Source organism: Cloeon dipterum, chromosome 3 (assembly GCF_949628265.1).
Source record: "Cloeon dipterum chromosome 3, ieCloDipt1.1, whole genome shotgun sequence".
NCBI lineage: Eukaryota > Metazoa > Arthropoda > Insecta > Ephemeroptera > Baetidae > Cloeon > Cloeon dipterum.
In genome coordinates this window covers 21055578-21065636 of record NC_088788.1, presented here as the reverse complement: position 1 = coordinate 21065636, position 10059 = coordinate 21055578, and the positions used below count along the sequence as shown (strand labels likewise).

At 41.2% G+C, this 10059-nt stretch overlaps 3 protein-coding genes across 4 annotated transcripts in view; 2 read left to right on the top strand and 1 right to left on the bottom strand.

The window, feature by feature from the left end:
- gus (gustavus) overlaps positions 1-5980 on the top strand; it is a 37559-nt gene extending 31579 nt beyond the window's left edge. For both annotated transcript variants that reach the window (XM_065486897.1, XM_065486896.1), the window contains exons 2-6: positions 2013-2344; positions 2826-3013; positions 3103-3288; positions 3552-3858; positions 4783-5980. In XM_065486897.1, coding sequence (XP_065342969.1) covers positions 2320-2344; positions 2826-3013; positions 3103-3288; positions 3552-3858; positions 4783-4922 — 846 coding nt within the window. In that variant the 5' untranslated portion in view covers positions 2013-2319 and the 3' untranslated portion in view covers positions 4923-5980. The remainder of the gene's footprint in view (positions 1-2012; positions 2345-2825; positions 3014-3102; positions 3289-3551; positions 3859-4782) is intronic.
- LOC135941397 (uncharacterized) lies at positions 5557-7798 on the bottom strand. Its single transcript, XM_065486900.1, has 4 exons — positions 7657-7798; positions 6573-6690; positions 6226-6328; positions 5557-6159 (listed from the first exon to the last, which is right to left on the bottom strand). The coding sequence occupies exons 1-4, from the start codon at positions 7796-7798 to the stop codon at positions 6034-6036; spliced, it is 489 nt and encodes a 162-aa protein (XP_065342972.1). The 3' UTR covers positions 5557-6033.
- A 94-nt stretch (positions 7799-7892) lies between these two features.
- Positions 7893-9719, top strand: LOC135941396 (uncharacterized). Its single transcript, XM_065486899.1, has 5 exons — positions 7893-8113; positions 8709-8807; positions 8870-8933; positions 9018-9117; positions 9342-9719. The coding sequence occupies exons 1-5, from the start codon at positions 7990-7992 to the stop codon at positions 9597-9599; spliced, it is 645 nt and encodes a 214-aa protein (XP_065342971.1). The 5' UTR covers positions 7893-7989; the 3' UTR covers positions 9600-9719.
- The last annotated feature ends 340 nt before the right edge of the window (positions 9720-10059 follow it).

Sequence of the window (10059 nt, the reverse complement as noted above, 5' to 3'; positions counted from 1 at the left end):
TCTCTCTCTCTCTCTCTCTCTCTCTCTCTCTCTCTCTCTCCTCCTCCTCCTTTTGAAGGTCATATGTGGCCTTAGGTGAAGGAAAAAATAAGCCCAACTAACTCACTCACTCATTTGGTAAAGGAATAAAGAAAACTCTTTTCGCTCCGGACGGCGGTCGTTAGTTTGCTGGTTGTCCGCCAAATTTGTGAACGCACCGTGATTTATACGTCCCCTAGCACGCTCATTAAAATGTTTCCGAAGCCAAAGAATGCGCCAGGTGTTTCAGGGGACTATTCAAAGTCGGGCACGAATTTGTCTTCCCTATTTTTCTTGAAATAAATTCCCGTTGCATTAAAAGAGGCGGTAAAATCGATCGATCAAAGCGAATAAGTCGCCTTTCAAGCAATAATTCCAACATTGCGATTCGCGCTCTGCGTGTGAGCTGTGAGCCTTTTTAGACTGTGCGTTTTCGACACTCGCGAGCGGTCGACCTCTGCTGTATTTTGCAAGTGAGACAGATTGCCTGCCCTTGCTGGCCGAGGTGGTGCTGGGTCAGCAGCAGTCGATGCTCGAAACACTCGGGCACGAATTTAAATTTCTCGTGCAAACACGCGCCCCGTGCAGCTGTAATTGTCGTGCCCGCTATTGATTTATCGTCCATTCACAGAGCACGCGCGTGTACAAGTGCGTGTGTACACACAAAAGTTGAAATTTGTGTAATGCTGCTATTTAGCATGCTAGCAGTTTAGAAAGTATCCTTGTATGGCAGAGCGAATTATCTCACCACCGAGCAGCAGCAGCAGCAACAGCAGCGGCGGAGAGCAAAAAATTCAAGGTTAGCCGCGTGAAATGCTTGCTGCGCGAGTAGTGAAATGAATTATGAGCCAACTGCTCCGATGTTGAGCGGGAGGGCGCCGAAATCGTCGAAATGCAAACGTGGGCGTAGATAATATTCAGCAGCGCCTTGGACGCGGCGATTAGCGCGCGCGCGGCGTTAGGCAACCCGGCTTGCATAACAATTGCACCAAAGCTAATCGCACACAAGTTTGCCAAACTCATCCGGCCTTGGCCGAAAGCTGCTGGATGAATGCATAGACAGCCACCAGCGCGTGCCACGCTGATAACATTCAGGCCAGAATCCGAAATGCAAAATTCGGCCCCCTGCTGAGAAAATGGACTGAAAAGTCGAGATCGTGGCCATTCGAACGTAAATAATGCGCGCTGTTGAGCAACACTTTCTCCGGCTTTGAACTTTTAAACTGTTTTCAAGGACACGGACGCTTATCGCATTTCGAAACGTGGTCCTACGGCAGAGAAACAGGAAATCCAATTATTTCGTGAGGCCACTCGATTAGCATCACGGGCCCAAAATAACGTCTCGTCCCGCAATATTCTTACGGAATAATTGTTTCAAAACACTGTGTGACGCCGCACATTTTATCCGCGCGCAGATGATAATAATAATAACATCAGAGAGACTGCTGCCTTGCACACTCACACACACATACACACACAGATCCAGTCAGCAGACATTTACACACGTTCTCGGTACTTGTCATTTCATTGGCCAACAATTTCGTTTTGCAATTTGCCGCCGCCGCGTAAAGCCAGCCGGCGGAGATGAAATAATGAAACCGGCTGCTGCTCTCACAGGCAGCAGACTCGAAATTGAAAATAAAATTATTGCATTACGACTGTTTTGTCTCCCAGCATTTTAATTGCTCTAGAGTGCAGCCTGAGTACTCTTGTAGTCGAATTTTTCGTCGGGTTTTAAATTGTAGCCAGCCGATATTCCCCTGAAACACTAACAATAATCACAAAGAAAATAAAGTCTTGCGAAAGAATTTTTTGATGTCATGCTTGATTTTCCAGTATCATTGTTGTCCAACCATTTCTTGGTTGCTAGCTCCTTTTCCTAACAGACCAACGAATCGTTTCCAATTTGTTGCAATGCAACATTATTTACCTATAGTCAGTTGACTGTTTTTGAAACGCATGTCTAACCGAGTTTGTTTTTGTCACTGTTTCAGGCAAAGAAGGAGGTACATAGACGAAGTGCCACGCAGTAGAGAGCTAGTCAGCAACCAGGGGCTTTGTTGCGGGGCTCCGGGCTGCCGCAGACCCACTGAGCCGGCCGTTGGAGCGCAGGCGGCGGCCAGAGAAGTCTCCGCGGCCCACGAGACCGGCAGCAGCGGCAGCGGCCACCGGCGCGCGCGCTACAGCGGCCAGTTGGACGCGCGTCAGCTGCGTAGGCACAACTACAAGTCTTCGGTGCTGCCGGCCAAAAGTTCCGCGCACCTCGAACACAGATCTCGAACCCGCGCCTCCCGGCCGGGAATGAACATGGGCCAGAAAATATCAGGTTGGTGAATGGCTATAAATAATTAAAGTTTTAAATTATCACACAACCCTCTTCACATAGAGGGCTGTGGGGGTATACGGTCGATATTAAATTGTTTTTTAACCATGATTTTTTGATTATTGAATTCAACACTTTTAAATGGCTTTGTAAACACTGTTTAAAAAATTAACAATGGTAGTGGATGGTTATTATTATTCCATAGTTTTTCTTTCCAATTGTTTAAAACGTAATTAAATAAGGGAAACATTTTTATTGAGTGCTTTTTTAATCAAAATGAAAAGCATGCTACGTTTGACTCTTAATTTTTGCCTGCTAATTAATAATTCGTTAGCTGCCAATTTTTTTCAGTCTAGTCATTTTATTGCCCTCTTGGTAAATTATTATTTAACAAAAGTGACGGCGTAAAAAATATTACCTAACAGCTGTGGATATTTTTGAGTCGCAGAATATCCAGATTTTGATGGTTTCTTTCGATTCGCAGGCGGAGCTAAGAACGTGAGTCGCGAGAGCCCGCAGCCCTACAAGCCTGTGATTCCACGCGAACTGGCTCAAGACTTTGCGCGGCCAGCGCGGCTGGACATGCTGCTGGACATGCCTCCAGTGAGCCGCGAGTGCCAACTGAAACACGCATGGAACTCTGAGGACAGATCCCTCAACATATTCGTCAAGGTGCGAACCCACACAAATTGATCATTGCCTCTCTCTGGACTGAAAATCAAACTTTTTGAGCATCTCACTGACCGCTTCCCTTCTTGCAGGAGGATGACAAATTGACTTTCCATCGCCACCCTGTGGCGCAAAGCACAGACTGCATTAGGGGTAAAGTCGGCTTCACCAAAGGGCTTCACGTCTGGGAAATCCACTGGTCCACGAGGCAGCGGGGGACGCATGCTGTCGTTGGCGTGGCGACCCAGGATGCACCTTTGCATTCTGTCGGCTATCAGGTACGCTACGAAAATACAACTTTGCTTAAAAATAATTATAAGAAATAGTGCTCTTCATTTCCTGTCGTTTTGATTTAGTTTACGTTATTTTTGTATATGATAGATGAACAAAATTAAATATTCCTAATAACAAATCCTGAATGATTTCAAATAAAGTTCATTATTACTCTTTTTATTTATTTTAAGTCTTTCAAAACAAATCTCCATGGTTGAAATCTATTTAATTATCTTAGCCGCTGTGTAACATTCTTTTCGAATTCCAGAGCCTGGTGGGCAGCAACGAACAGTCATGGGGTTGGGACCTGGGGCGCAACAAGCTGTACCACGACAGCAAAAACAGCGCCAGCGGGGTTACCTACCCGGCGCTGCTCAAGCCCGACGAGACTTTCATCGTGCCCGACAAGCTGCTGGTGGTGCTCGACATGGACGAGGGCACCCTGGCGTTCGTCGTTGACGGCCAGTACCTGGGGGTCGCCTTCCGAGGCCTCAAAGGCAGGAAACTGCACCCGATCGTCAGCGCTGTCTGGGGACACTGCGAGATCACTATTAAGTACATCGGCGGCCTTGACCGTAAGTATTTTTTTCAATTTTATGTTTTTATTTTAGTGGAGATTAAATACTGAAATTCAGAATTTTTCTGAAATAAATGGTGTTTTTTTTTGTATTTCATCCAAACGAAAAGCGTTTAATTTCATAGCGTGACATATGATGCTCTTCTTTCTAATTTTATCAGTTTTGTTATTGACCATTTTCTTAATGCAGTGATAATTATTGCTCAAATTATCGTTAAGAAAAATAAGATTTGGAAGGTTACTCTATGGAATTATCCCAATCTTTTTAAAGCCTGACACTATTGAAGTTTTTTCTTTCTTTTCTTTGGGCAATGCTATTCTTTTGAGTGAGCATTCCATCCCTAAAAGATTAAAAATTAATTCAAATAATGGTTCATTAAATAAGGCTGTTAATAATTGCAATTTTCAATACTGAGAAAATTTTGATATTCAATTCCTAGTTTTTCCAAACTTGCAGCGTAAACAAGGATGCAATTTAAATTCAGAGCTATTTTAATATTATACATAAATAGATATGTAAAGTAACAGTGGGATTTCCCACTTAGTTATAATTTTATTCATTCTAGGCTAGATCTTGATAGGGAAACAGTCATACTCACTGGAAATTTAATATCTTATATGTATTATCATGTGTTATGCAAAAACAATTTGTTTTGTAAAACACTACTTGCGTTATAGCTTTCTAATCGCAGTCTAGTTTCTCGCAACCAAAGTCAATCAAAGTGACAGTGAGAAAGAAAGTTCAATGATATTTAAAATTGTCCCTGAAAAAAATTAAATTGGGTTTGAATATAAAAGAGAGGATCAATAGTCTTTAGTCCAACATTCTTAATCCTAAAAATCTTCTATTTGTCCAGTTAATTATTTAAAAAGTAGACTTTTTCGCATTTGAACTGTTTGACTAACGAGTTGTAATTTTCAGCTGAGCCTTTGCCTCTGATGGACCTTTGTCGGCGAGTGATACGGCAAGGTGTAGGAAAGGAGCAGCTGGAGGAGCGGATCCACGAGCTGTGCTTGCCGCCGGCGTTGGAGACATACCTCTTGTACAAAGACCGCAGATAGCCCGGCTAGTTTGCGCGCGGGCAGGCACAAGATGACGCCACCAGTTTGGCTCACAGACTCTGTTTTTCCGTTTTCCGTTTCTTGTGCATACTGATGATGATGAATAAGAAGAAAGTTCAAGTTGAACCGACGCGCGACGACTTCGCAGCGGCTGACTCGTTGGAACGAGCTCGTTCTTTTTATTTTCACTGATGCTGATTTGTAAACTATTTAAAACACTTTGGTTTCTTTGCCATACCACACAAATGACGACGACGACAACGACTACCAAGAAAGATCAATCTCGCTTGCGTATTATTAATTTCTAGGGATCTCCTTCGCGATGACGGGCATTTTTATGTTCCTGTAAATACAATACACAACTACTCAATGGAAAAGAATTCTCACGGTTCGAACGATAAAGAAAGAAAGAGAGAGAAAGAGTAAGCGCGCGCGCGGAACGTTGCAAAAATGTGAGTTGTTGGACTCACACAAGATTGTGTTTTAATTATTATTATTATGAAAGAGAGAAGAACTTATAAAGTTTTTCGTTTCATCGGAAAATGCTGGCCCGGCCTTGGTTTGTGATATTATTCCATGTTTGGCCGAAATTCGGCTGCATTTATGTTGTTCAATTTCTAGTTGATTTGATTCGTTTTTATTTAAAATTGAAACTGTTTTCCGTCTCAGTTCAGACGCAGTTGTAGCTAAAAAAATTACCCTGACTGCATTTGCAAGCCAGCTGGCGGCCAAGGCTGGGTTCAAAAGAAAGAGTGTCGTTTGTGTCGTGAATTGAACTGTGAGTGCGTGAGCTGTAATTACGGTTAATTTACTTGAAAGAAGACAAAGCAGCGTCGCCACTGACTGTCTGTCGGAGAAGATGTAACAAAAAAGCAACAACCTCATCTTGTAATAAATAACTCTTTAATTATCATTTCTCTGCTTAACAAAATCGATTAAATTTAGTTTCAAATTTTTTATATCAAATTAAGCGCATGCTTTGCTGTATTGACAAACTGATAGAACAGTTTTATTGATGTTTGTAGAGTAAAAAAATCATCCAATTGTAAAAAGCTGAATCCACTGGTTTTATTTGACCATCCAAACTCGGAATCCCTGCTTGTTGAATAAATTAGTGCAATCTCTGGAGGATTTTTGTGCTGAGTTCGTTCAAGTCTCGCGTCTTCCTGGCCAGAAACTCCTGGTCTTTGATCTTGTTGGACAGCTTGTACCTCTCGGCTACGTGATCAATGGAGCCCTGGATCCATACATTGGTGCCGTGACAAAAGCAAGTCATTTGTTATTTAAATCAATGCTAGTTCACCTTTAAAAGAATGAGCAGAATTAGGTATTCAACGAATCCTAGCATTCCTTTGATGTTCACACCGGTTGGACTGAAAATCGAGTCGCTCGTTGGCTCCTCGTCCCTAAAAAATAAAATATATGAACCTAGAAAAGATGCAACTGCGCGCAGGTGGAAAGCGCGGAAAATGGAAATTGAGTCATTTTTTCTCGCTTTGCCGACGTCAATGGCACAGTTGGTGCAGCTGACGCAGGTTCCGCTCAGCCAGGAAAGTAATGAGGACAGTGTGCTGCCTTAAATCGACTCTTAATATGATACAAATGGGTTCTCAAAGTGCTGATGCCCGAAAGGGTAAATATATGTCATACTTGATCACGTGGTAGGCGTGCGGGTGGCCAGACGCGATCGGGTCTTCGTACTGGTAGATTTGCTCGTTCAGCCACGACGGCAGTTTGTGCTGATCAGCCATGCCTTTGATCTTCTTGACTGGAACACGCAAATCGTCTTGAAATCTTAGGAAGCAACTTCTGGTTCATATGGAAAATATGTGTTTTCCTATTCAGTTTGTTCTAATGCGTTCAATTTTGCTGTTGCACACTGTATTTTGCATAACCAATTTATTCAAAGCAGTGTGTCAGCCATTCTTATTTCATCTACTAGGTCAGACATTGACAAAGTACAAGTGTAGAAAATTGTTGCACTTTGCCTTCATTGATATGTATAATAAATTATGATTTCATCTAAAAATACATAACTCCATTACATATTTGTCGATATAACAAAATAGAATTGTAGAAGTTAAAATTAGTAGAGTGTAAAATGGCGTTGATAGCTTTGAGGAAAATGTTCGGCTTTTCAATTCAACATGAATAAAAAAGGACCATCAGGTAATCGTTAGGAATATTCAGTATGATAAAAAAAATTCTTGGCATTATTTCTTGCAACTTTCCTATGAAATTTTAAATTTCTTCTAGCGGATATTTTGGAGATATTGAAAAGAAATTGCACATATAGCAAACTAACGTTTTGGCTATATTAATCGAATTTATTTGTTTTTATAAAATTCATATAGCCATTAGAAAAATGAAATATCGTGAACAGCGTTAATTTACGGGTAGAAATATTGTTTTAATGATCGACTGTCCTGCGATAAGCATTTTATTTTAATTTGAGAAATTTCCAAGCTTATTTTATAATTTTTAGAATAAAAATACGGGCTACTTCCAATCTAAATTTTGAAAAATATGATTAAATGTCAAATTTAATATTACATTTTAGCCGTTTGCGAGGAAGTTTGTGGAGTGTTGCCTAGACCAATTAAAATATTGACAAAATAGATGTCAAAACAAATTGGAGAAAATCAACTTCCAACTAGAATTTTTTCTCCAATTTGTTTGCTTAAATATATCTCGTAATATTATCTGAATGTCTCAATGAATTTAGAGCACTTACCTATTTTAGTGACGATTTCCTTGCTGCTGGCCGCCGCCGTGCGGTGCTCCTTGGGCAGCTCGGCGGACGCAGAGCTGCTGTTGGAGGCGGCGTCGAGGGCGGCGAGGACGTGCAGCAGGACGACGACACTCAGCAGCCGCATCTTTGGAGCAGCTGAGGAGCCGCGGACGCGGCGGCCTCTTCTTAAGGCCCGCGAGTGACACGCTAGTTAGCCCGTCCAAGTAAGGGTGACCGCGCCGCATGATGGGTCGAAATTGGTTCGCGCTGCTGACCCACATCGCGCCGCCTTAAAACGAACCCCGCCACGGCAGGACCACTGCAGTCCGACTCAGCATGGCCACCAAGACGCCGACTACCACCGTGCTCCTCCTGTTCGCCGCCCTCCTACAGGTGCATTCGGCACGCGCCGCGGTTGCCGACCAAGTGGCCGACAGCACCGACATCGCAAATCAGATCGGTGAGTATTTCGGCTTTGAATTTCATAATTCACAAATATAAGAAAAAATAAATACAAGAGAGAGTTAAATTTTATTTTTTAACACGATTATTTTCAAAATTTAAAAATTATATTTTTAAGGATCTGAATATTGTGAAAAATTGTATCTCGAATAAATGAAATTTATAATTGTACAAATCTTTTCTCAAATTTAGACATTTAACAGCATTACCTTTTACTTGGCTCAGCATTTTATCCTTTTGGACTTCTATCAGAACCTTGGCCAATGAAATGGTAGACAATTCCCATCGGAAATCATTTATTTTCAAAACGAACTATTCTGTGACCCTTTGACAAAGACCACCACATTTTCATATTATTCCGAATTTCATTATTTTGTAATTTCATTCAGTCTATAAGTATAATATACTTTTGTTTCCAAAATACGATGTTTTTGGGATTAAATAAAAATTGCACAAACAAGACGATACAATAGATTTCACGGAAAAATTTTAGTTCCCTATTTAAAAATGACAACTAAGTACAATATAAAAGGAAATTCTTTGGTATATGGGACACTTTTTTATTTATGAGTTAATTTTTATGATTATTTTAGTTCAGCAATTGCAATCACTAGGCCACCACAAATATCCCCCAGCCATGACTTCAGCTCGGTCTGCCAACCACGTCGCAGCCAGCAATGTTCATTACGAAGGTAAAATATCAATCTCTGCTCATCAAACAATATGCAAATTTCGCATTAAAACCCAATTTCAGCCTCGCCGTATTACGAGCCGTATGGAAACCCGCACGACTCGCCCACCTACATCAAATTCCACGAGTACGTATTTGAATTTGCGCTTCCATTATTGTTTTTGCGTGTGCATGAAAATGGATGCGAGATGTAAAGTGCTGTGACCCGCAGGCCGGAGCCCACCATGGACCCCAACATCACGCCCAGCGGCATTAACGTCAACGCTGCCCTCGGATATATTTCCTACCTCGTCCTGCTCGTCCTTTTGCAGGCAAGAAACTTTGCTTTTAGCACACACTCTACCCCGCTTCATAAAAAACAGAAAAATTTGCATAGGACACAGGATATCTTTTGCCTCTTGGGGAGTAATTTTGTAACATTGCAAACCTAAAGTAATTTATCTCTATGTGGCTAAATTCCAAACTAAAAAATAATAATTAAGACAATACATTTATTTGTTTTGAATTTGCTTTTTTGTGTTGCAAAATGTTTCAGAGTGCAGTGGAAGGCGTCGCTGCGAGGTCGGGTCGTCGACGCCGATCTGTGGGCGGCGCCAGCAGCGAGGACCTCTTGGGCCGTGGTTTGGAGCTTATGAACGAGGTGGGACTGCTGCACCAGGACAGTCTAGCCGCGTTGCCCGAGCGTCTCTTGGCCATGCTTGGCGAACAAGTCAACCATCAGCAAGCAAAGAGCAAAGTCAGGTCGAACAAGAATTTGAGAAAAAACAAAAAATTTGGCAAACAGAGCGAATGATTTGCATTTTCACGCACTGATGATCGCACAAAATTTTATTTATTTTCATGAATAATTTATTCTGTCTGTGAGAGCGGAGAGCAATTTTCGTTAGTAAAATAGAGAGCTTCAACCGTAAAATTTGTGTTGGTTTCATTTTTCGACAAATGGTTTTGTTGGTTGTTTTCACATAATATAATATAAAGCATTTTATTGTGTTCGAATATTATTTTGTATTTAATATGCGTACATCAATCGACCTTATTTTTTCGTTTACTTTTTAAATTATAATATTATGCAAAATGGATTTCCTCCTAAAATCAATTTTCTGCAAGGTCTTTAAATTACTAACTGAAATTTAAACCTTCAACTTCCTTCATAGTTGATTGGTAAATTTATATTTTGTATTTTTGTTAAATGTTTTACAATAAGTACATAAACTCTATGGATTTTACATTATTTAATACATTATAATAAACTG

Coding starts and splice junctions, on each gene's coding strand:
- LOC135941397 (XM_065486900.1), bottom strand. CDS start 7,798: ATGCGGCTGCTGAGTGTCGTCGTCCTGCTGCACGTCCTCGCCGCCCTC. Junction 6,329..6,572: donor CACGCCTACCACGTGATCAA/GTATGACATATA, acceptor TTTATTTTTTAG/GGACGAGGAGCCAACGAGCG. Junction 6,160..6,225: donor TTCTGCTCATTCTTTTAAAG/GTGAACTAGCAT, acceptor GTATGGATCCAG/GGCTCCATTGATCACGTAGC.
- LOC135941396 (XM_065486899.1), top strand. CDS start 7,990: ATGGCCACCAAGACGCCGACTACCACCGTGCTCCTCCTGTTCGCCGCC. Junction 8,808..8,869: donor CAGCAATGTTCATTACGAAG/GTAAAATATCAA, acceptor ACCCAATTTCAG/CCTCGCCGTATTACGAGCCG. Junction 8,934..9,017: donor ACCTACATCAAATTCCACGA/GTACGTATTTGA, acceptor TGTGACCCGCAG/GCCGGAGCCCACCATGGACC.